Source organism: Theobroma cacao, chromosome 6 (assembly GCF_000208745.1).
Source record: "Theobroma cacao cultivar B97-61/B2 chromosome 6, Criollo_cocoa_genome_V2, whole genome shotgun sequence".
Taxonomy (NCBI): Eukaryota; Viridiplantae; Streptophyta; class Magnoliopsida; order Malvales; family Malvaceae; genus Theobroma; species Theobroma cacao.
The window spans coordinates 25445875-25472785 of record NC_030855.1 but is presented as its reverse complement, the minus strand read 5'-3'; the positions used below and the strand labels follow the sequence as shown (position 1 = coordinate 25472785).

Here is a 26911-nt window from a genome sequence, read left to right as displayed (position 1 = left end):
CAAACACTCCTCTTAGCTGATTCATATCAAAGTCAAAAATCTAAATCTATATTATTAATCATAAAATTATTATTAATATCAATATCGAAAACCCAACTTAAACGATTAATCTAAGATTATTAATAAACGGTTACGGATAGGCCCGAAGAGCGGTGGAAAGTAGGGAAAAGGGCAGAGAGGAAAGAGAGAGAGGTTTCGTCTACATTTCGTCAAGAGAGAGTTTGACTCGTTCTTTAAATCAAAGGAAAAGCAAAATAAAGAAAGAAATCCACCGTCCCGAAGGGTGCGGCGCGTTCCACGTGATTAAAAAAGACCAAAGCAGGGGGGAAAGCGGGGGAAGCTCCAAGCCAAGTCAACGAATTTGACGGCCCGGCTCTCTTGTGACCGGTGACCGGGTGGGACAGTGTCCTGGTCTTTCCTTGGCCCCACGTAGCATCACCACTCCCACGTTTCAGATCTAATCTCTGTTGACTGCTTACCGGTGGGACCGAGTCATTTGCTTAGACTTTCATCTCTTTTATTTATTTATTTTATTTCATTTAATATTACTTGTAGTTCTTTTCCTTTTCATTCAAGTTTTACATAAAGAACATCAAGTTCAATCAAAGGTGGAAAATTTCTACAATTAAAGTGTTCAAATAAAAGAGATTATGAATTGTTTTCACAACAAAATAAATAAACTGATTATAAATATATATAGACGAATAGATAATTAGTCTGAATTCGAGAATTCACATAACTAAAAAATTTTCTTTGAACTTTCATTTTTGTTTTCTTTTATTTTTTGTGGTGAAGGATAAGAAGATGGCCAAATCAATGTCAACTTCAAAATAGGGAAATTCAAGTCCTTTGAAAGCTCAAGGTGAGTCATTTTCATTTATATCATTTTGACTATTAAATTAAAAAACCAAAAAAAAAAAATCTTACTTCCACCAATCAAAATGTTGGTTTCATGATCCATACTGTGGGCATGTGTGATCATTATTTCTTTCATGAAGAATAAATAGATAACTTGTTTGAAAAAAATAAAAATATTGAATATATTTCTTGTTTCTATTTTTTTTCCTTCTCAAATAATGATAATATCGTGCAAGAAAACCATATAAACTTCCACCTTTCATTGGAAAAATTTCCCTAACTATTTATATTTTAATCCAACTTTTTACTTCAATAATTTTTAACGTTTTACATTTATATTACTCGATCGTGACTTTCAAAATAAAAAAAAATTGTAGGATTATTTTCTCTAATTTTTAAAAAAATGTTTCAATATTAAAATTATACATTAAAACACAGTTAAAAAAAATCTAAAAAAATTAAACAGTTATGAGCCCATCTATAACTAAATTAGATTTTTTTTAATTAAAATTTTACTTTTTAAATTATATACCAATCAATTAATTAAATACTCAAGTGCAATTGATAGGACTAATTTAAGTAGAAAAATCTTATGATTTTTTGGATATATTTTTCCACTTTTTTTAAAACTGCCCAATTGTCATGAAAATGTAGACGCATGATGGCGACAACAAGGAAAAGAACAAAGTAATGGCTGCAAGAATCAAAAACACTTACATAATTGCAAGGAGATTAGGTGCATGGTTTGATTCTCACCTGCATTATTTTTTTCACCCCAAAAAAATATATTAATTTTCCACGGCTTTCTCTTCTTTTAAATGTGGTAGACTGTTCTTTTAACATCCATTGGATAGCTTTTTCTCCTTTATGGTGCCTTTTGGGTAGCTTCTTTTCTTTACCGTGACTTGCCCGACGGACATTTCAACATCACAGAATGGGGAAAAACAAAAGGAAAAGGCGTCGGCATATATTTGACAATTTGATTCGTTCCAAGGACTTAATTGCACCTTTTTTTGGTATGATATCGTACGGCAAAATGTCTATTATCTATTTCTCTGTGAGAATTTTCCCATCTTTAGCCAAACTCATGGGTTGGACTTGGAATGCAGCAAGCAGTACGCCGAGCAAAATTCCCATGCATGGGCATTGTCTTATTGAGAAATTCGCAAACGAGAAGAAGAAAAAGAATCAAAGTAAAGAGGTTTCTGTTCAACATACGGCGCCCAAAGTAAGAAGATTAAGGGGAAAAAAAAGGGAATATTCCCATAAAAGATTCCATTCAAAAGTTTTACAAAGGAAAAAAGCTGTGTTTTGTTCATAGTAAGCTTAGATTATTGGCACAGCTTTAAAACGTGCCTATAAATAAACGTTTGGATTTAATTATTTTTGGGTCAATTTATATTTAATATACTGTTGATGTATACATTTTATACATTATCAAGGAATCAGATATCGGCATTTGTAATTAAAGTGAAAATATATGAATATTATGTACGGAAAGGATATTGCGTCAAATGTGAATCCTATTCTTTTCACCTTTTTTCGGTTTCCTATAGTCAAAACCTGCGTCTCTACCTATGGGAAATGTTCAAGTTTTCTTTCTCTCTTCAACTGGTTGTTTTGCGAACAATGATCAAAGTCAAGAGTAATTATACATGGCAGCTATGTCTGATGTATACCAAAAGAAAAAGGCGCCTCCCTCTGCAGACGTGCGCGAAGAAAACACACTGAAACCCACCTACTTTGGCAGACCAAAACCAAATTGAGGTCAAATTACAAATTGTCTCAGAGTTTCATAACTGGAAACTTGTAAATATAATACTCTAGTTGCATGCCTTTGCTATTTCTCTCCTTAATTTTCTAACGAAATACACAGACATAGGACCAAAGAGAAAAGTCTATTTGCAAGCTTTAGGCAACTGTACAAGAATTTTCTCCCTTCCCCCCCACGCTTTGATTTGGGCTGAATCATTTTCCTTGGTACTCATTTCCTACCTCCCTTGCTTGCACCCAAGCACATGAATCAACTCGAAATATATCTAAACAAGTTTTTTTAGATATAAAAAAAGTGTCAATTATTGTCCAAAGTAATGTTGCTTTCACGTCCAAAATATTAGTAGTAGTCAACGGGTGCAGGTAATACTTCCTAATTGCAACATTTACGCTCCTCTTTCAAAGATCAACGACAATCCATGTTCTTCTTTCAATTGATTCAGTCCTCTCGCACCAAAACTTTGCTTGGTCTTACTTTACAGCTTTAAAGTATATATATATATACACACACCTCTTTCTTTTACGCATGTCGGTCAATATATGTTAATATGTTTAACTTAATTTAAATTCAAACCCCTTCTATGATAAATTTATATATATATGTGTACGTAGATGTAAAGATTTTTTTTAAAAGAAATATATATTATAAAACTTAAAACTCAAAATCTTTGCTTGAGTTTGCTGTAATGGTATAAGATATGAAAGCCCTCACAGCATTATCATTAAGTTAATATATTTTTCAATATACATCAAACTTTTGATCAAATACCACTTAATGGGTTAATGGATATACTCATATAACTATGAATATAAATATATTTAATTAATTATGTTATGTTCATATTTATTTATATAATTATAAATATTTTATCTAAACAGAGAGTACCACACGACAACACAAATTTACACAGAATTACTAAATTTTTGTATTTTGTAGTATCAAATTCTAATCCTGTTTACTTAATTTTTTATTCAGTCTTTGTTTGCACTTCCAAATCAACTTTGTGATTGGGGAACAGAAGGAAATAGTAAAATAAAGAAGGAAGAAAGGGCATTTATTAGTAATATAAATGCGGCTTAGGGAAGCAGCCAACAAAGCATGTCAGATGTCAACACCCCTTCACTCTAAACTATCAAAAATTTCAAACCAAACATAAAAATGAAATCAACAATGGAGAAAAAAAGACAGAGTTGACTGAGATTTACGTTGACCATCTGAAGTTACCCACGTGGCTCACTTCCATGACGTAGAAATTTGGTCTGTGGTTAGGTTGGACAACCACGATTATAGGGCTAAATTTTTGTTATAAGAATATAAATACATAGAACAGTGCTTTAAGGTAAGTTTTTTTTAATAATTGAAAAAAAAGAAGATTGGAACTTTATTTTTGAAATAAAAAATTATATATCAATTAATAAATTAAATACTCGAGTGTAATATCTTAATATAAGTTAATTATATAATACTATACTATTCACACCTTTTCTACTATCTTTACCAATTAAACATCACAATCAGTGTTAAAGTATTTAAATCATGTTATGTAAATATAAAGTATTTAATAGTTATATGATTAGATACAAATATAAAATGATTAATCAAATGAATTGGATTAAATTTATACGATATGACACAATTGATATTTTATATAAATATGATTAATTTGTATAAATTTATATTATATAGATTTATCAACGAATTATACAAATCGATAAAATAACCTTATTAGAAATTTGACCTATTTAAGATGAGCAATTATTGTATCGTAAACACATCAACAAGATTAATATACAAAATATGATAACTCTAAATCTAAACCCGCTTAGGTCCATATCGTTACAAAATTAACCATTAATACTAAAATCAAGTTGCAACCAATAGGAGGGCAGGCTCAAGGTTTTCGTACAAGAACCTGAAAGCTATTCTTTATTACGGACAAGTCATCTTTGAGACTTTTAGAGTCTCAAATTTCAAGCTTTCGACATCTACATGTATATAATATTCTGATGATTTTTCCCTTACTTTCTTTGCGTGGTTCAAACGTGTTCCTCTTAATTTCAAACCCTTTTAATGACCGACAAATCGATGACAGTCATGCTTGATAGCCCATATATATTTGACAAACCCCTTTCAAATTAAGTAGTATCCTATCTTTTTATCCTTCTTCATTCTTTATAGGGTGAAAACAGAGAGGTTGCCATCATTCTTTTGTCAAACTTGCCGCTGTTTTAGTCCTCTTCTGGTGGTAGCAAAGAGGGGGAAATATAAACAAAGTGAAATGGACCCAACAAGGGAATCCAAACCCAACCTGTTTTTGATGTTTTCATGCTTGTTTTGAGGTGGAAATCTCCAATGAGTAGGTAGCCCTATTAATTAATAGGAATAAATGCTAACACACCGTGGGGTCAGGTTTGTTGGCCCTGAGTTATCAGGTGAGGATGCATATGTGATCAGTAATGCTAAATACATTTTAATGAGAAATTTTATTATGAAGATATGGATGTAACATGAAGACTAAAAATAGTGGATGGAGATGTCCTGAAAATCAATCACTTTCATTATCTTGATTTGACCAAATTCAAATTGGCACTACGCGGATCATTAATCTGGATACTTATTTTGAGTGAGAAACACAAAGAAGATATATAAACGATTAATTAACCATCAGCATGAGAACTTGTTTTGTCTATAAATGTTTGTCTTTTTAAAAATTGATTGAAACTCCTGTCTGTTCTTTAGTCACTGACGAACGACTCTATATCTTTGAATCGAGAAAGCACCGAAAAATTTATGTTAATGCCAAGAAGCTTTTTGATAAAAGTTGGTAATGAATCAATTTTAGGAAAATACTACTTTCACTGTTCATTTTGTGAGGCTCTTAAGGTCTACATTCACAGCAACCACTGTATATTCTCTCGTGCATATCAAAGTTTTAACTTTTATAATGTTACGTATGGCATCATTGAAAACCTTAAAGTAGAATTATAGGCTACTAAGTCAAAAACATGTTGAAAATGATTCTATGGATTTAGGGGTATGCAACGGTTGGTTTCGGTTTCGGTTTCGGTTTTGAGAGAAATCAAAATCGTAGGTTTTGAAAATCGATCGGTCATAAGGAAAAATCGATCAATTAAAATTGATTTTGGTTTTGGTCGGTTGGAAATTCATGTTGGGCTTGGGCTTAAATAGCCTAAAGCTAATAAAACTACGAAAAATTTGTGTTGTTTTTGAGCTTAAATTTGTATCGAGCCTATATTTTAAATTGAAATCAAGCTTATGTTGTTTAAATAAGTAGTCCAATCCAAACAATTTATTTTTAAATAGAATTACATAATTAATTTTTAATAAAAATTAATTTCTTAAGCTTAAGCAGACATTACTTTGTTCAATTTTTTAATTGTGTCATTATGTAAAATATTCAACAAAGTGAAGGAAGGAAAAAGTTCACCACAATCACGAACACTTCCAAAATCATTATTAATCCAATTTCATCACATTCCAAATTAAGTGAAACAAATTATCAAACAATAGATAAGCTGAATTTATCCAAAATGAAAATCATAATCATATCCAAAATGACAAATATTCAAATCAAATAATCATATTCCCATTTGAGTGAACTATGTCAAAATTTACAAACCAAACCAAACCTTGAAGATAAATGGTGGATAAGGAGGAGGCCAGAAAGTGCAGGAGCATTGGCAAGTGGGAGACAGCAAGTGAAGGAAGAATTAAAGAGAAAGGGGTAAGTGAAGGTTTTTAATTTAAGAACTTTCAATTCAATCGAGAGTGAGGAATGAGGATTAATGAGAAAGGGAACAATCAGGAGCAGAGGGGAAAGAAGAGGCTGAGGTTCGGCTTTTCAGTCGGTTCGATTGGGGAGGAATTGTCCTTGGTGACAGAACCATAGTGGCTGAGCAACAGTAGGTTGCAACCGACGCCATAACTGGTACTCAATAATCGAGCCGCTTGTAACCTCTAGAGTCAGTCTCAGTCGGTTGCTCGGTTGCAACCGACTGTTGCTCAGTCCTATATGGATTTGTTATTATAGAAAAAAGAGAAAGAATATTCTTTATGCTATAGTTAAGTAAATGATGATTTAAATGTGAAACAACCATTTTTAGAAGGAAAATGTGATCCTCAATTAGGACATAAATTATGAAAAGAACCTTTTAATTAATGCAATATATATACGTACATGTATATATAATACATATTATACACATAGTCGAAGATGGTACATTTTGTTTAACTAATGTATTATGATTATATAATATGCTTGTTATCGTAAATGCAAACTATGTTCTAACGATAGTCAAGACTATGGAATGAGATTAATCATGTATATGTATATGTATATATGTAAATGTATGTGTATGTAATATATATGCCTTACCATACAGCTTTTATTACAAATTCCAACCCTTTCATGGAGGCGAAATGCATGATTTTTGCCCAACAACTTTCAAAGGGGGACAGCAGCAATACAGCTATGCATCCGAGATATTCACCAAAGATAGTTTCAAATTCAATATCTTTCGCCTTTTTTTCTCTGATCGGTCATGTCTTGTGTTATCAGTAAAGTTGAAATTTGGAAGTGTGAGGTGGTGGCAGTGGTGGCATAGCGTCAAACCAAAAAGAACGGCCAACAGACTTTTTTTTTTTTTTACCATAGACGAATTGGGCCAAAGTGAAGGGATTTTCCACCATGTTACATCCTCGAAGGATACCAAGATACCTTTCACACGCTGATTTTATGGGTATTGGTCTGCCATTTTAGACCTTCCTCTACTCTCAGACTCACCACTTGATTGATCCTGACAGACAAAAAGAAATTTGTCTAGTAAACTTCTGCTTTTTTTCTTTTGATTCTCAGTCACTTCTTTCTCTGATTTTTAGCCACATGAGAGCATTGTTTCCAGACAAAGTAATTCCTTCACAGTTACTACTTGTTAATCATGACTTTTGAACCCCCCTCCACCACCTCTTCGTTAATGTAACTTCCCCAGCTTTGAGATGGGGCCAAGAAGAAGAAATAAAGAAAAGTGTTTTTAACATGATCTTAGTCTTTTCGATGACAATCCAGGGTACATTGATTCTTTCATTATTTGAGGAAAAATTGCCTAGATGATGAGAACACCTCGACTGTCAAATTTTTCTTTATTACTTTCTTTCATACCGTTCTTCAAAGTTTCTGGCATATCCATGTACCACCACTGTTCCAAAACAAATTAAATGAGCCATGACCTTACTTAACAAGGAGTGAATGAGAAACATGAAAAAGTACTCACTCTTCCCTGTTTGGTGCTCTGCTTGATATCTCTTTCATAATTTGTATCACCTAGTCAGTAAACTTGTTACATTAACATAATTCTTACCATTAAGTTATTTGTTTTTAATGTTAGATTAAGACTTTTGATCGATAGTATAAGATCATTTAATACTTAACGTAAAATTATGAAAAAATTTATCAAACGAGCCCATCGAGTGGGAACAATTCATGGAGCAAAAAGAAGGCAAAGGGCAAAAAGAAATTTGTGTAGAAAACTTCTGCCTTTTTCTTTTGATTCTCAGTCACTTCTTTCCCTGTTTTTTAGCCACATGAGAGCATTTTTTTTTCCAAAGTAATTCCTTCACAGTTACTACTTGTTGATGATGACTTTTGAAACGCATTACCACTTTGTCACTGTAACTTCCCCTGGTTTTGAAATGGGGCCAAGAAGAAGAAATAAAGAAGAAAGATTTTTCAACATGATCTTAGTCTTTTCGATGACAATCTATCCAGGGTACATGGATTCTTTCATTACTTTAGAAAAAATTGCCTAGATGATGAGAATGCCTCGACTGTCAAGCTTTTCTTTATTTCTTTCTTCCGTACCTGTTCTTCAAAGTTTCTACTAAATCCATGGATGACCATGGTTCCAGAAAATATTAAAGGAGCCGTGACCTTACTTAACAAGGAGTGAATGAGAAACTAAAAAAAACTCACTCTTTCCTGTTTGGTGCTCTAATTGATATCTCTTTTATAATTTATATCACCTGTCCAGTAAATCTATTACATTAACATCAGTTTTATTGTTAAATTATTTTTTTTTAATGTTAGATTAAGACTTTTAATAGATAGCATAAGATTTAATACATGACATAAAATTATAAAAAAAAAAAATTATCGGAGAAGCCCATCAAGGCAAAGGGCATTTGCCATTTTGGGAGACCGATTTGATAAAACTAATGAGAGGCCCCCCAAAGGGGCAATTGATGCAAAAGGCCGGCGGCTAATATCTAGAAACAGAGACCAATTTTATGTATCAAACATGATCCAGAAAATGCTTAGTGGACTTTCTCATTCTTTGGGCCTTGCGAAAGTTCAAGGTTCACATGGAAACAAGGGCTTGTCACAACATATTATTTTCCATTAACAATGCTTAATGCTTTCATGTTAACTAAACTGATGGATTTCCTCTGGCCAAGAAAACAGAAAATTGATGGAATCCATTAAAACAGAGAATGATAACTTCATGAAACCCTGAAAGATCATTCTGCCTTTGGTTTTCCAACCCATTTTCAGCTACCCAGAGAAGAAAAGAAAGATGCCCAACACTTCCAAATTTGAGATGGGGAAAAATATTCTTGTTTGCACTCTGTTGTTTTGTTAGCCATACATGTATATATGTATTCTTTCTTGCACTCCACAGTGTACCTTCCATTTGAGCTTTGCCATCATCATTGAATATTGTTCCTTCCAAAGCTCCGACCCAAGCTTTGCTTGTTGGCAACATCTTCTCTTTTAATTAGTTTTGGCCATTGCTTCCCACCTCAGGCTCTCTCACCCCTCCACTGTCTTTTTCTTCATGTATCCTAATTCATTACAAGTGTGCATTCCATTATTTCGATTTATCCCAATTAATACTCCTTTATTACAAAATAAATTGCTTTAAATGAAAATCCCCACTAAAATAAATCATTATAATCAAGCCATTTATGATTCAGCAATCCATTCCATCCTCGCTAAGACAAAACTTGTCGAAGGAGGCAAGCAGAGGAAGGAGACATAACAAATGAACGCGGGGGGTAGGTGTCGCGTGAATAAGTACTCAAACCGCATGCTTTTCTGCCACGTAATCAGTTCAGTTACAACCTAACCTCTCTCCCCATCCTACCCAAGTTAGCCTGCAACCCTGAAAAACCCTCTTCATCTCGACCGTCCATTTTTTCATCAGCGGTATTAACCCACCCGCCAAGGGGTCAGGTTTCGAAAAGCCCGGCTCCCGAAGCATGGAATCATCGAAAACGAAACAATCGTGTTCCTCGAAATTATCTCATTTTTCATCCGACGGTTAAAGTCCACCTCTTCGTAAAGATCGTACGGCTGGGATTAATTATCGGATTTTTATCGGGTTGCTGAGCTGGGCCCTACCGGGTCTAGCAAAGTGACAGGTAGCTTTCAAGTCTGTCTTTCTCTCTCGAGCTCTTCCCCCATATATTCTCTCCTTGTGTTTCTTTCCTCTCCTCACCAACTTTCCTCTTTTCTTTGTTTGATTTCGCCAAGGCGGTTTCGACATTTCGGTGAGCTTTGTTCGATTCGATCCTCCATTTATTTTTAAATTTTTTCAATTTAATTTATGTTTGTTTATCGGATTTTTCTCAGATTATAGTTTGTTGAGAGCTTCAATCGTATGTTATTGATGTTTGTTTCAACGATGAGAAGTTTAAGATTTTGATCAAATATCTTCCCTGGTCGATGGCTTGTTTGTGGTGTACTGCTTCTTAGTAGTTTAATTAAAATGCAGAGAGATTTCTTGTTTATGTTATGTTTGTTTGCTGATGATATTGAATTAAGGCTTGAATGCGATAGTTGATGACTTGTATTTTCCTTTCAGCCTTACCTGTTTAAACTGGAAATGAGAGTTCTTTTTACTTTTTTTTTTTGGCCTCTGAATGCAAAAATTTGTATGATGACTCAATTCGATTGAGCTGATAGGATTAGGATCAACTATTAAATCTGAAAGGAATAAAATTTTTGGTGGTACCTCTGTTTTCTCTTGTTGGTAACTAGCTATAGCAGTTTGAAATTGAAAAGGAAATTTAAAAAAAAAAAAATTTGTATATAGGAAAGTAATGAAGCAGAAAAACAAGAAAATGTTTAAGATGTTTTTAAATGTACATTTCTTCTTTGTCCTTCTATCCGTTTTTCTAAAGATTGAGTGGTCAATGGGGATATATAGGTTAATATGGGAACGACTATCAAAGTGGTTGTGCTGTCGCTGTTCATCTCGTCCCTCTTGTTTTCTGTGGTATCTTCTGTATCCAATGATGGGCTGGTTAGAATCGGGCTGAAAAAGATGAAACTGGATCCAAATAACCGGCTCGCTGCCCGGCTTGACTCCAAGGACGGAGAGGCGCTCAGAGCATCCATTAAAAAGTATCGTTTCCGTAATAATCTTGGAGACTCTGAGGAGACTGATATCGTTGCACTAAAGAACTACATGGATGCTCAGTACTATGGTGAGATTGGTATTGGAACTCCAACACAAAAGTTCACTGTGATATTTGACACAGGAAGCTCAAATCTGTGGGTACCATCAACCAAGTGCTATTTCTCGGTGAGCCTTTTCATTTATGCTTACTATGAATGTATAGGAAATGAAACTCTTTGCCTTGATAATTTGGAAAGCAAAAGTGATTCAAGATACAGGATTTATGTTTTTACATTGTGTTGTAGGTTGCATGTTATTTCCACGAGAAGTACAAGGCAAGCGATTCAAGTACCTATAAGAAGGATGGTTTGTCTTCTACTCTTTTTATTCCACTCATAATTGTTTCAGAAACTTTTCTTCCCGATATTTAGGTGATAAGAACAATTTCAGACCCTGATTTTATACATTTGAATGGTAATATGTAAAATTTTAATTATCTTAAAAATCGTGGCTATCTCTGATATTCTTGAATTGGATACCGATAGGTCATAATTGCCTGTTCAATGTACGGTTATTTCTGCGGTTGGTTGTTGTTGGGGTAGGATGGGCTTAAGTAGGAAGATGGTTCCCTCAATCATAACATTATTCATTCTTTTCTGGCCTATAATTTACAAAATTATAAGGCATGAACTTCTTTATTAAACTGTTTTCTTTGTGGCTCTCTTGGTATGTTGCATTATGGTGTCAATTTATCCCATGGGTGCTAAAATAATCTAGAAGTTGTATGATCATATTTGATGTAGGGAAACCTGCTTCTATTCAGTATGGCACTGGAGCTATTTCTGGTTTCTTTAGTTATGACCATGTTCAAGTTGGTGACTTGGTTGTGAAAGATCAGGTATGTGGAGCCAATCTTCTTCTCAGTCATTTCTATGATCTAGTAGTTTGAAAAGTTGAACAAGGTAACTGAGTAACCTATTCTCGTTATCAGGAATTTATTGAGGCTACTAAGGAGCCAGGTCTTACATTTATGGTGGCCAAATTTGATGGGATATTAGGACTTGGGTTCAAGGAGATTTCAGTTGGGGATGCTGTCCCAGTGTGGTATGTGTGTGCACTTTTATTTTTATTGTCTATTTAAGATGTTTCTTGATGTTATGAGCTTCTCATGAGCCACTTGTTTGTCTTACAGGTACAACATGATTAAACAAGGTCTTATCAAGGAACCAGTATTTTCATTTTGGCTTAACCGCAATGTAGATGAAGAAGCAGGTGGTGAAATTGTTTTTGGTGGGGTTGATCCAAACCACTACAAGGGCAAGCACACATATGTTCCTGTAACTCAGAAAGGCTACTGGCAGGTTGACCTTTAACACTTAAATTATTATGTGTCAGATAAATGCTTTATAAATATTATTCTTTATCTTTTACATTTTTCGTAATTATCTTCTCTTTTTGATAGTTTGACATGGGTGATGTTCTTATTGCTGACAAACCAACTGGTATGTTCCTTCCAGTGCCTAGAGTCCTTTAAAAGTGGGATTAAATTAAGACTTTAGCTCTCTAATTACTTTATTTCAAGCAAAAACGTGTTTTGGCCATAGTTTTTTGCAGTTCTGACCTGTGCATATGCTATTCAGGATATTGTGCTGGCAGCTGTGCCGCAATTGCAGATTCTGGAACTTCTTTGCTGGCAGGTCCATCGGTAAGCCATTATGCTTCATTATTTGGTCTTTTGATCAGTCTGTTGTTTAACAGTTTTAGCCTGTTGATTTGTAATCATTTCGACTGGGCTTTAGGTGTCGGCAAAATTTGAACATTATTCTAGCTATATGATAATGGTGTCTGGAGATATACATTAAGACATGCTTTACTATTGTTCTTAGAGTGTTGAGAATCATTTCTTGGAGAAAGCTTTCATATTGCTGATTAAATCCGTGCTGGTTTGTGTTACTTATTAACCTGGTTATTAATGTGATTCCAAGTTGCTTGTTTGTTTTGTTGCAGACTGTGATTACCATGATTAACCATGCAATTGGAGCCACTGGAGTGGTTAGCCAGGAGTGCAAGGCAGTGGTTCAACAATATGGGCAAACCATCATTGATTTACTTATAGCTGAGGTGAATGCTAGTTATACTGTAATTGTAAATTTTTGTGTAAGGTTGTGCTCGATTTGCATTCTTTTTTCGTAATATTCATCTGTGTGATTGATTATCAGTTTCTATATTTACTTTGATCCACCTAGTGACTGGTTTTTTCCATATGGGTTTCAACAGGCACAACCTCAGAAGATCTGCTCCCAAATTGGATTGTGCACTTTTAATGGTGCTCATGGTGTTAGGTCAGGCTCTGAGGTCTTTCTGTGTGTGATTTCACTCTATTACTGTTTTGCTAATTTACCACTTTATCTGAAGGTAAAATAATTCTGTATTTAAGCAGTAAAGTAATGTTGATTAAATGTGTTTGTACAGCACGGGCATTGAGAGTGTGGTGGATGAGAGCAATGGAAAATCATCTGGAGTTCTTCGTGATGCTATGTGCCCTGCTTGTGAGATGGCAGTTGTGTGGATGCAGAACCAAGTAAGGCAGAATCAGACTCAAGACCGCATATTGAGCTACGTAAATGAGGTGACATGAGTTAGACTTGATGCTTCTTGAATACCTTGTGAGAATGTTCCTTCCAATGCCGATTCTTCCATTTGATACTCTTGCAGCTTTGTGATCGGGTGCCAAACCCAATGGGAGAATCTGCTGTTGACTGCGGAAGTCTTTCTTCCATGCCTACTATTTCCTTCACTATTGGTGGCAAAGTTTTTGACCTCACTCCAGAAGAGGTACAGCCATCGTTATTTTCTGTTAATAGTCTGTTAACATTTGTATCTTCAGGTTGGTTTCATACAAGTTCACAATATGACAGATTTGGATTGGATTATTATCTTCTTTAGTTTGCATTGCCCGGTTGCATATCAGATTATATATTTATATTTATATGTTCATGAAATTTTCCTTTGTCAAAATTTCTAAGTATATAGTATGATTCTACCAACGTGTTGTGCTGATATTAATTTTCCCTGGTGGTGTAACCAGTATATTCTCAAGGTGGGTGAAGGTTCTGAAGCACAGTGCATTAGTGGCTTTACTGCTTTGGATATTCCTCCTCCTCGTGGACCTCTCTGGTATGTTAGCTACCTTGCATTTTCATCTTAATCTTAACTAGTCCCTTAAACTATCTCGAGTCATATTTTTCGGGTTCCCTCCTAACACATTGTCCGATGCAGGATTCTGGGAGATATCTTCATGGGTCGCTACCACACCGTCTTTGATTTCGGTAAACTGAGAGTCGGCTTTGCCGAGGCGGCATAAAAGATCTACCAGGGGGACCCGAGTTTTTAGTTGTCCATCCACTATTATGTTATCTATAACTTTATAAAGATGGTGGAATCAGCCTAAAATCGTGCTGTGTGTTGCTTGTAAATATTTCCGCCCTTTGCTCTGTTCTAGAAACCAGGATTTGCCTTTAGGTCAAAGTTGTCAAAAACCAAGTGAGAAACGTTGTGCTTTGCTTTTTATCAACAGTCACAGATATTTAATCAGCTTTTTATAATCGAGATACTTATCGTGTATTGTAAAATGAATCCATGCACCGCTGCGGGTAATCACTACCCAAAAGCCATATTGGATAAGTTTACTCTTTCGGATTTAGCTAGCAATATGGTACACCACTAAGCCTTAACGAGCAAGTATGTGGAACTGAACTCATTGTCATTGGCACAATTGATTAAGCAAGGCAGTAAGGCATGGACTGGAGACAAAGAAAAGAAAAGGTAATAGAACAGACAAACTGGGCCCAAACACCTTTGCTTACCGAAAGCTGAAGCATTGGCAATTACCACGGCAAACGAATTGGAGGCTGCCACCACATGAAGGAAAGCAACACTCTGATTGGGTGTTTTACTTAAAAAGGACGCCATTTTAGATGCCAAAAAGACACCCCCTCCCACCGCAAATGCGTCAAAAGAGTCTGACCATGAGTCCTCGAAAGCTATTTTAACAATAAAGAACAGGGAACCAACCCAACCAACCAACTAACCAACTAAATGAGTTGAGATGGGACTGTGGAGGAGGGACAAGGAAGGTTTGGTTTGAGAATATGAGTTGGGCAGGTCGGTTGGGTTTTTATTAGGTTTGCTTGCTGCTTGCCTTTCCTCCTTTCAACTAAATTCCAACTGCCCCCAACCCTTTTTGGCTTTTGGCCCTTTTGGTTCCTTGTAAACTTCACCCACAATCCAAGAAAAAAAAAAGGTAACTAAGCATATCTAATAATTTAGGTAACTATGTTCTCTTTTCGTGGGTGGAACGAATTAGTTAACTGTCTTCAGATTGTTGGGTGTTCGGTTGCACTTCATCTTGTTTCTGCCAACTAATAATTGCATGAACATGAAACTTGTTTTTCAAACATTTAAAACATGCTTTGGTTCACACTTGACATGCCAACGAGGAAAAACTTGCAACCTTGTATCCCTAAGTTATTAGAACAAGGTTTACGTGAAATCAGATTCATTAGTAATCACAGGTCGGTCATATGACGTTGAATTTACAGACTAATGCTGTTCTGTTTTATGTAAGATAAGGAAGAGTCTACTTTCTGCTAGTCCACATGCCTATCATTATCAAGAACATAAAATAGCAGCTCTACAAAGTCAAGCAGTATGGACTAGATTTAAAGAAGCAGTTAAAGTCATTAATTACTGTTAAATTACAAATTAAAGCTAGGAATATACGAGGCCAAAGATCCTGACGGCATTGCATTTGCATTCCAAGGACCTCATCGCCCCAGCTAAGCAGCCGCACTTTGCTCCATGCCTGGCTCACGTGAGCACGTGACGGTATGATTCATGGCTAAGCTAAGCAAAGCAAACACCCACCGCCGACCAGTCGGCCAAAGCTTTTAAACCAACGTCCTTTCGCCACGTGGAGCACTCTCGTTTCGAGATAGAAAGAAACAGCGGCCGCCCATTGGCCACAATGCAAAAGGGGATGCTGTGAATGAAAGGCATTCGCTTTCTTGCATTAAAGCCAAACCTTACCGAACTAAAGCCACAAGATTTTGGCTGTATAAATGCTTCGTCAGTTAGCTTCACCTGACCAATTCCAAAGCTCCAAACTTTACTTTCAGAAATGGAATGGACCCGTGGAAGAACCATTGGCCGCGGCTCCACAGCCACCGTCTCCATCGCCACCGCTGACCAGTCTGGTGATGTGTTTGCTGTTAAGTCCTGTGAGCTCTCGCAGTCAGAATCTCTTAGGAGGGAACAGAGAATTCTGTCTACGTTAAGTTGCCCCCGAGTTGTGGCGTGCAAGGGGTGTGACATTTCATCCGAAAATGGTATGCTTGTGTACAATCTGTTGTTGGAATATGCACCCGGAGGCACCATCACGGATGCAATTCAGAAGCAGGGCGGTCGCCTGGATGAGGCCATGGTTCGATCGTACACTCGTGGGATTTTACAGGGGCTCGAGTTTCTTCACTCTAGTGGAATAGTGCATTGCGACATCAAGGGTCGGAATGTTTTGGTCACTGACGATGGGGTGAAAATCGCTGACTTGGGTTGCGCCAGGCGAGCTGATGTGGTCCCGGGTGCCGCTTGGTCGGTTGCCGGAACGCCTGTTTACATGGCGCCGGAGGTGGCCCGCGGGGAACAACAAGGATTCCCTGCTGACGTGTGGGCACTCGGATGTACAGTCATCGAGATGGCAACCGGACGGGCACCGTGGCCTGATGTCGGCGATCCTGTATCTGCCCTGTACAGGATCGGATTTTCACGGGATATGCCGGAAATACCGAGCGATATATCGAAGCAGGCAAAGGATTTTCTAAGCAAGTGCTTGAGGAGAGACCCTGTAGAGAGATGGACTGCAACCCAACTCCTTGCACATGATTTTGTAAAGGAAATGAAAGCTCCTCCAATAAAGGGAACCGACGGTTCTGAATTGAGCACACCCACCACCGTACTAAATCTACAGTTGTGGGATTCGATGGAAGAGTTAGAGACAATTCATATTCCTTCCAGGAAAAACAGATTGAGCAAGATTATAATGGAAAGGATCCAGCAATTGGGTGAAACCAATCTTGTTTCATCTTCAGAAATGCCCGTCTGGGAATGGGATGAAAACTGGGTAACGGTGAGAAGCAACGGCAGCGGTTTGGATTTAGAAACGTTGTCTAACAGACAAGATGAGGATGACAAGCTTTTACATGCCGATGAACCTGCAAGTAGTTGCGGGGGAGACATGACAAGGGTGAGCAAGGATTATGACTTGCTGGTTCACCATTATCCCACAAAGATTAGTAGGAAAAACACTAGCAGAAATGAAATAAGTTGTCACAGGACGTATTCTAATAAGTATTCAGCTTATATCTTATGTAGAAAATTGAATTCCTTGAATAAAACATCCTCTGTTTTCTGTAATTTTAACTGCTGGCGGCTTTTTATTTTTAAAATGAACTTCTGTGCTGACAAGTATAGTCTTGAATGGTGTATATTATACTTTGAGACAGACCTTGATGGATCCAAATTACACAACCAGTGCCATTGTATTGGCTTTGTGGTGTTGTGCTTAACATAGTACAAAGAAATTATACAAAAACATAATCTATTTGGAACAAAAAATTTTCATATGATTTCGGTTAATTTTTTTTTTTAATTGAGAAAGGAGATTTGAACCCTTCTCTTTAAACAAGGGATCATATACTAATTAATAAGTCAAATACTTTGATATTGATTCTAGTTAACTTATCAACAAGGAATTATAAATCTTGTATGTTAATACTAATACAAGCATCATAATTCATTATGATTTCCCAAATTTTATATATTTTACTCTCAATATCAACTAGAATCTAGTTGACAACATAAGCTTCAACTTTAGCTTCGAATCTCACTCTTTTTCAAATTATCGATTTTTAGATTCTCAATTTTTAAATTTATTTTAATTATTTCTAATTGATTAATCCAATTGTTGATGTTCATTTCACTTGTTCACGCCATTTCTGAATTGATTTTCTTTCTTTTTTTTTTTCTTGTGTAGTTTCCTGTTGGTTTTGAGCTGAATTTTCAGATTTCAATGGTTGTTATCTTTTTTTATATGTTTTGGAAATGATTTTTCGATTTTCGGGTTAAGGTTCTTTTTGAGTTGATTTTCTAGTGTTTTGATGAGTTTAATGATTGGAAATAGATGAATGTTGATATTTCTATGTGTCATGGTGAAAATACTTTTTGAAAATGGGTTATTATAGAAAATATTTTTTATAAGTGATCAAAATAATAAAAAATATTTTCTCAATTTATTAAAATAAAAAATATTATATTTTTCAATAAAATGTTATTCACAAAAAAAAATTCAAACAAATTAATTTTCGATTATCAATGATCTTTTAATTTTAGTTTATGATTTATTAACTTAACAAATTAATCAATGTAACAATATATAATAGTTTAATATTAAAAAATATTTTGAATTTATTGCATAATTGATAAATGTTAATATTTTTACAGTCTTATTAAAGAAAACTATTGAAGATATGTCATGACGGAAAAAATTTTTTTACAATAGGATCCAAACAACAGAAAATATTTTTGATAGTTTATTCAAATAAAAAAAATTAAATTTTTCAGTAAAATATTTTACACAGTAATCATTTTCCTTAAAAAAGTTATTTTATGAAACCCAAATAGACCCTTAATTTAATCTACAATGTACGTATGGTTTAATCTTAAGTGTATCTCTTTCTAATCAAAACTTGGATTTCGATTATTCTTTTGCTTTTCAATAACTAATTCAAATTATATTAAAATCATCGTAGTCAGATTTTCTTAATCTTTAACCTTTAAGTACACTCATTCAACTCATGAAATGATTGAACATACATTATCTAGTTTTAGGTCTATTTAGATTATCTTTGTCAAGCATCATTTAAACACTCAATCTCATTTTCATGGTGATCAATCAACAAAAGAGGAAATAAGTATAAAATTGAATAAATATTGATAAATCTCTAAACGGTATTTATCAACCAACCTAAATATCCGATTTACCAATCTCATATTCCTAGTGATCAATCAACAAAAGAGAAAATAAGTATAGAATTGAATAAACATCGATAAATCTATAAACAGTATTTATCAACCAACTCAAATATCCAATTTACATATTAGCATCTTCCATAATTGTAGATAGAGAAATTCCAATAATAAAATTTAAAGATTGGATAGGGTCGCGGCGTTGAGTGCATGGTGGTGCTAGAGCAAACTCTGCCACTGGGGATAGTGGGTCGTTGTTGAAATAGAGGAGGATGTCAAGATCATTGCATGGACGTGAATCTCACATCGTAGAGATAATACTCCGAACGGGTAGAGTCAATCCCACATTGATGAGAAACTTCCAACTATCACTATCCACATCACTGGTTTTGTCTACAAAAAATGCCTCATAGGTTGAAGGTGGTATGAATCTTTATATACCCAATATCACTCTAGTATATAGCCGAATCTCACATTGTCGAGATAATACTCCCAACGGGTAGAGCCAATCCCACATTGATGAGAAACTTCCAACTATCACTATCCACATCATTGGTTTTGTCTACAAAAAATGCCTCACAGGTTGAAGGTGGTGTGAATCCTTATACGCCCAATATCACTCTAGTATATAGCCGATGTGAGATTTATGGCTCCTCTCTCTAAGACTATGACATCCTCCCCTACTTCTCGCTTGGAGTTTCTCTTTAATGTGGAATTAACTCTAGCCACTAAAAGCATTATCTCGATGAGGTGGGATTTACGTCCACGCAAGGACCGTGACACTGTACGACATTGTGGTTTCTGTTGAATGTTGCTGGAACTGACCTGGATGTTGCTACAGCATTGGGAGCTTGGCTCTGCAGCACTGTGCTTGCTGTCTCATGCCTTGCTCCTTTTAGCTTCAATGCTCCCTTTTGCTACAATTCAATCACACTTCCCATGTGACTTTTGCCACCATATGATCGAAACTAGTCAAAATGATCAACACGAAAGTTGTAGTCTTTTAACTTAGCTATTCAGTGATCTAAAAATTACAACAATCGAGCATCTGCAACTCAAGTTATTCTTAGAAGACCTCAGCATGATTAGCATACCTTTGCACCAATCCATCCTTTCACGATTCTTTTCAACTTCAACCCTTCTTCATTCATAAACCTCTAAAACAAAAGGTGAAATTAGTAGCAACTAAAATTAAACATTTTAACAAATAATTGGACTGAAATAACTAAAATTTAATTAACTTGGTATGCTTTTATTAAATTAAAGAAATGTAACTAAAACAACCTAAACTACACTTAAAACGCGAGAACTTAATCATTTTAACACCAAAAATATAGCAAGATAATCTGTAATAGACTTATCAGGTGCACAAAAAAAAAAAAATTCCTGCACGAAAAAAAAACTGATGTGGCACGAAAAAAAAAACAAGTGTTGCACAAAATATGAGCAATCAAATTTAAAACATTTTTTACAACCATAATCATAATGGTTGCCTTGTTTTTTTCTAACACTCAATTAGTGAGAGAAAGAGAGACTTAGGAGGAGGACAAATAAGAAATAGGTTTGAAAGGCCTATCTAACACTTAATTAGATAAGATTTAGTTTTTTTTCTATCTTTTCCATTTTCGACTAAGTTTAGTGGGCTATGTCCAATCTGTTGGAAAGCCCCCTTTTCTTGGAACATACGATTTGATTGCTTTCCTCTTTATTTTCGTATTGCTAAAACGACGCCATATACATCCTCACCCTAAATATAAAAATCTAATTTTCTTCCTCTCTTCTCCATCTTCTTTTCTTCTTTAGTCACAAACTTGCCTTTCTTCCACTACCTCTTTTTCCTCTTCAACCACAAAGCATCCTTTCTTTCACCATGGCATGAAAATATATTCTATTTGACTAGCACCCTTCTTTCACCATGACACGAAAGAAAATATATTTCGTTTGATTATTACTTTTATTGCTCTTTTTCTCATATAGGTTTAGAGGTACATTTTAAGAAAACGGAAGTGCTCGCTCCTGATCAAGTATTAATGCTTTTAAATACAGATTATTTCTGTGAGAAAAAACCATAGAAATAAAAAAATGTACTACTATTGGCATTGCTGCAGACATCATTACAATGAATGTTAATTTTGTTATGGTGCAGTGCGAAATTTTAAATTTATTAGAGTTTATAATGTTATATCACTATCTTTAAAGAACTGTTGCTAACATTGAAGAAGAGATGAACATGTTTGACATTTGTTGAAGAGTGTATGACGCTTTGTGGCGTTTCATGAATTTTAAAATAAAATCTAAATTGTAAGTTGGTGATTCTTAAACTTTTGTCATTTGAGAATTGTGATGTATGAAAAAACTACTGTTGCATGAAAAAAAAATGCTGCATGAAATTTAAGCAATCAAATTTAAACTATTTTCACAATCATAATCATGATGGTTGTTTTGTTTTTTTATAACACTAATTTGGAGAAAAAAAGAGGAAAAAACCATGGAAAACAAAAAATCTACTACTGTTGGCGCTGTTGCAGACATCATTACAATGAATGTTAATTTTGTTATGATGCAGTACGAAATTGTAAATTTACTAGAGTTTATAATGTTATATCACTATTTTTAAAGAACTGTTGCTAACATTGAAGAAGAGATGAATATGTTTGGTATTTGTTGAAGAGTGTATGATGCTTTGTGGCGTTTAATGAATTTTAAAATAAAATCTAAATAGTAAGTTGGTGATTTTTAAACTTTTGTCATTTAAGAATAATGGTGTATGAAAAAAACTACTGTCACACGAAAAAAAATACTACATGAAATTTAAGCAATCAAAGTTAAATTATTTTCACAACCATAATCATGATGGTTGCTTTGTTTTTTTATAACACTCATTTGGGGAGAGAGAGAAAAAAACCATGAAAACTAAAAAATCTACTACTGTTGGCACTGCTGCAAACATCATTACAATAAATGTTAATTTTGTTATAGTGCAGTATGAAATTTTAAATTTATTAAAGTTTATAATGTTATATCACTATCTTTAAAGAACTGTTGCTAACATTGAAGAAGAGATGAATATGTTTGGCTTTTGTTGAAGAGTATATGATGCTTTTTGGTGTTTCATGAATTTTAAAATCAAATCTAAATAGTAAGTTGGTGATTTTTAAACTTTTGTTATTTGAGAATAGTGATATATGAAAAAAACCACTATCGCACGAAAAAAAAATGCTGTATGAAATTTAAGCAATCAAATTTAAACTATTTTCACAACAACAATCATAATGGTTGCTTTGTTTTTTTATAACACTTATTTGGGGAAAGAAAGAGGAAACAGAAACAAAAAAATTTACTACGTTGGCGTTGTTGCAAACATCATTATAATGAATGTTAATTTTGTTATGATGCAGTACGAAATTTTAAATTTATTAGACTTTATAATATTATATCATTATCTTTAAAGAACTGTTGCTAACATTGAAGAAGATATGAACATGTTTGGCATTTGTTGAAGAGTGTATGATGTTTTGTAGCGTTTTATGAATTTTAAAATAAAATCTAAATAGTAAGTTGGTGACTCTTAAACTTTTGTCATTTGAGAATAGTGGTGTATGAAAAATACTACTGTCGCACAAAAAAAAAATGCTGCATAAAATTTAAGCAATCAAATTTAAATTATTTTTACAACTATAATAATGACGGTTGCTTTGTTTTTTTATAACACTCATTTGAGGAGAGAAGGAGAGATTTGACAAAGGAAAAATAAGAAATAGGTTTGGGTTTTTAAAAAGAGGTTTAAATAAGATTTAGTTTTTTTCCTTTCTTTCCCATTTTGAGCTAGGCTCAATGGGCTGCATCCAATCCGTTTGAAGGCTTTCTTCTCCTCTTGCTTCTTTTATTGTCAAAACAGCGCTATATAGATCCTTAAAACCCTAGGTATAAAAATCTATCACTCTTCTCAATCTCTTTTTCTTCTTCGGTTGCAAACCTCCTTTTCTCCCACCATCTCCTTTTACTTCTCAGTCGTAAAGCACCTTTTTCCCACCATAACATGGAAATATATTTTGTTTGACTATTCTTTTTATCGCTCTTGTTCTTAGATAAGTTTAAAGATACATCGAGGTCGCTCTTGACCTAGTATAAATTTAGAAGCATAAATTCCAATTTGCTGTTGTTCATTAGGGAATGGTGGTGCATGAAAAACAATTATTGTTGCACGAAAAAATTTGGCATCGCACAAACAAAATGCTACACAAATATAAGCAATCAAATTTAAAATATTTTCATAATTATAATCATGATGGTTGTTTTGTTTTTAACACTTTTTTGATGAGAGAAAGAGAGATTTGAGTCGGAAAATTAGGAAATAGGTTAGGGTTTTTAAAATGGTTTAAATAGGACTTGGTTTTTTTCCTCTTCTCTCCATTTACTTTTTCTCTTCAACCGCTCTTGCCTTCCTCACCTACGGCTACCCTGAAAGCCCAACCTTTTCTACCACCTTTCTTCACTGTTGGCGTCGTCGTCAAATCACAAACTCCTCATTATCCTCCTCATTTCTTCTCCCTTCTTCCGCCTAAACCTTCCTTTCTCTTACCAATGGTACAGAAACATGCTCTCTTTAATCATTCTGTTTTCTGTTTTATTTTTTACTTAGCTTAAATATGCATTTGAAAAAAATGAAAGTTGTCACTCCTGATCGAGAATTTTTGCTCCTCAATCTCACGGATTATTTTCATGTTGAAAAAATCATGGAAACTAAAAAGTCTGTTGTTGCTCATTTGGAATAGTTGCTTTGTTTAAAACAATCAAAAACATTTTTGGTCATTTGGAAATAAAAAATTTAATAATATTTTTACAACCATTATTATGATGGCTGCTTTGTTTTTGTTTTTTTTTTTTTATACTCATTTGGTGAGAGAAAGGGAGTTTTGGGTGGAGTACAAATAGGAAATAGGTTAGGATTTTGGAAAGCAGTTTAAATAGGGGAGAGAAAGAAGAAAGCTTGGTGGTGCATCAAACTTCACTAGAGATTTTCCTAGTGTAAATCACTAGGTGACTTCTGTTATTTTTACATGCTTTTTTTTTATAACAAAACACTAGGTGACTTCTGTTATTTGTGTAAATCAGATTTTCCTATTACTGGAATATTAGAAACTTATATTGATTAGGCTTATTCACTGTCCTAGAGAAAAATAATTCATTAATCCATGATTAATTTGGGGTTAAGGCTTAGTTGAATAAGTTGAATTAGTTTTTTCAATTTTCAAAAGGGAGGAATCAATATATTGATTTATAATCTTCACGACATAAGTCTCTTTTCTAAGTTAATTTCTTAAGACAAGTCAATTCCTGCTCCAAATTATTAAAGATTCAAATGGTATGAACAAAAATGATATAAGGAATTACTCTTCCCTTCTTTGTCTAAAGTTGATAGCAATAAGTATCTATGTCAAGCTTTCTTTTAACTTCTTTCTTTTTCATAGGTAAATTTGTATTTGTTCAAAGAAAACGGGATAGCCTTACTACAGAAAGACATCCTGCCAATGCAGGAAACCCATGCACAAAAATCCAAACAAGTATATGATCACCCAATCCCCAGCTTTTAAATAGCTCCCCATTTACATCATCTGCTGCTATTTGTTTCAACTCATTCCCTTATATCTATCAGATTCCACATACAAAGCAGAATACCCTTGGGAGACTTCTCAGCTTTACCAAAAGCTCTACAATTCTTGTCTTTCGAGATGAAGTAGATACAAGCACTCCACACAATTCTTAAGACAAATGATAGGAGAACCTTGCCTTCAACCTCTATTTTGCTTGTCGTCCATTGAATCTGAATTATAACCCTCAATTGTAAAATTACATTCTTTTCCCCAAAATTTTTGTGGACCAACGTCGCTTGGCAAGAGGATTTCTTCTATGTTTTAGCAGAAATGGTTGCAGTATGTCCTTCCTAGAGCTTGACACTCTGTCCTTTGCCATCAATAGGTCTTACTTTCAATTTATGTATATTCGTTCACTATTTTATCTGCTTAGGACTTCACGTGTGCTTCCAAACTTAGGCAAATATGGCCTTGAGTTGATTTTTGTCTTTTAACTTTCGTAGAACTTGTTCAAGTGTATAACTTTTGAGCTAAGCTAAAGAGTGCAAAGGGGAACAGAGCTGGCATATTTTATTGAATCGGCTCTATCTAAGATCCACCAGCCACCCCAAAAGATTATACTATGCTGTTTCAAAATTTTATGCTATTACCTTCATGCAACCAAGGACTATGCATGTAGATGCAGCTGCCCCTCAGGAACTCCGGACAGACCGGAGCAAGTTTACCAAAGACTATTTCTTGAACCGTTGAACATTAGTCTCAGTTTTCCTACTTATAAATGCTAGCATTCCTGCAAAGAAAATCGACCTTGATTGTGCTAGTTGGCTTGGTGAGAATCAGGTAAATCTTCTTCTTCCTGTAACAAGGAAAGAGAAAAGTATACGGAGAGATGCAACCCACTGTGATATGCCAATTATACTATCTTCTCAAGACAGCAGGTGAGAGCCCGTTGATCCTGAAAGCTGACTTCTTTCTATAAGCATGCTAATTGTACATGGAAGTACGTCCTCTGTTTTCCTCCTAACCCTTAATTTGTCGTCTTCAGATACCCATGACACCAATCTTCACCAAATGCGACAAGCGGAAGAAGAAAAAGAATGGAGGGAAAAGGCCTGAAGAAAACGTGAGTGCCTTTCAGGAGCTGATACGGGGCTTCTTCCAGACTGCGCCACCATGGATTATGACCAGCAATGTTACAAACCAAGGTCGAGATGAGATACTATTGCACATGGCTTAACCACTACGGAATTACCGGCTGGAACACTGAAAGGAAAGAGTGCTGAATCAAGCTTATGCATGTTGCCAATAGAGTGGATTTTTTAACCTTTTATATATGTACATTAGCAACAATTTTTCTTGTAGCTGAAAGTGTTTAAAAAAGTTATGGGCGTTTTATGTTATACACAGATTTGTAGGAATGCAATCAAAGCCCCAAAAGCTAGGCAGAGCATCAGGATTTATGTAATTAAATATTGAAGTCTACTCATGTTCGGGATGCCAAACAATATGAACCACACATGTTGAACCTGAATTGGAGAGGGAAAAAGAAAGGGGCATTGTTTAATCTGTACCATACAATAGTTATTGATCAAATTAAGGGATCACCCTGCTGCTTGAGACAGCCATTGGCCAAACAAAAAAAAAAAAAAGGCTTTTGTAGGAGGAGATGGACAAAGGGTCCCTAAAAAAAAGAATCAAAACTGAATTAATTTTTTTCTAATAGATTCGATTAAAAAAATTTTGAGGAAGAACAATAGGGATCACCTTTGTCTCATTCGCAATGCCAGTTGAAGAAAAAATGGCAGAGTGAAGTGGAAGCTACAACAAAAGAAACTTGAGGATCAGTGAAAGTCGACAAGAATGAGAGACCTTTTTTATCTTATCAGCCCTGGCATCTTGGATGCTAATACCTCAGAACCGTTGCTTTTATCTATTCCTTTTTGGCATAATTTGGTTAGGCTAACACCATCCATATATATATTGTCGGTTTCTTATTCTTTCTCTTACCCCATATTCTTTCCATGGTCTTATACAAAGTACATGTCCCTCATTGTTCTTTTTTTATCCTCATGGAAGTCCAATCAATTTTTAATAGCATTTGATGTTTTTCCTACACCCTACAAAGTGAACAAGAAAAAGGGGTCTATATCAATCCAATGAAATCAAAATGTCACGTTTGTTCTTGT

The 26911-nt window shown here is 34.7% G+C and overlaps 2 protein-coding genes across 2 annotated transcripts; both read left to right on the top strand.

Annotated features, from left to right (window-relative positions):
• LOC18597190 (aspartic proteinase) lies at positions 10089-14733 on the top strand. The gene is made up of 14 exons (XM_018123637.1): positions 10089-10198; positions 10858-11235; positions 11355-11415; positions 11853-11947; positions 12041-12153; positions 12242-12410; positions 12512-12551; positions 12690-12754; positions 13057-13170; positions 13327-13391; positions 13522-13678; positions 13765-13884; positions 14138-14226; positions 14329-14733. The coding sequence occupies exons 2-14, from the start codon at positions 10864-10866 to the stop codon at positions 14411-14413; spliced, it is 1545 nt and encodes a 514-aa protein (XP_017979126.1). The 5' UTR covers positions 10089-10198; positions 10858-10863; the 3' UTR covers positions 14414-14733.
• On the top strand, positions 15651-17677 carry LOC18597189 (mitogen-activated protein kinase kinase kinase ANP1). Its single transcript, XM_018122877.1, has one exon. It carries the CDS (start codon positions 16229-16231, stop codon positions 17675-17677), a length of 1449 nt encoding a protein of 482 aa, XP_017978366.1. The 5' UTR covers positions 15651-16228.

Bases quoted from the DNA above. Each gene is read 5' to 3' on its own strand.
- LOC18597190 (XM_018123637.1), top strand. From the start codon at position 10,864: ATGGGAACGACTATCAAAGTGGTTGTGCTGTCGCTGTTCATCTCGTCC. The intron at 11,416-11,852 runs GTTTGTCTTCTA...TATTTGATGTAG, and splicing joins AAGTACCTATAAGAAGGATG to GGAAACCTGCTTCTATTCAG. The intron at 13,679-13,764 runs GTGACATGAGTT...ATACTCTTGCAG, and splicing joins TATTGAGCTACGTAAATGAG to CTTTGTGATCGGGTGCCAAA.
- LOC18597189 (XM_018122877.1), top strand. From the start codon at position 16,229: ATGGAATGGACCCGTGGAAGAACCATTGGCCGCGGCTCCACAGCCACC.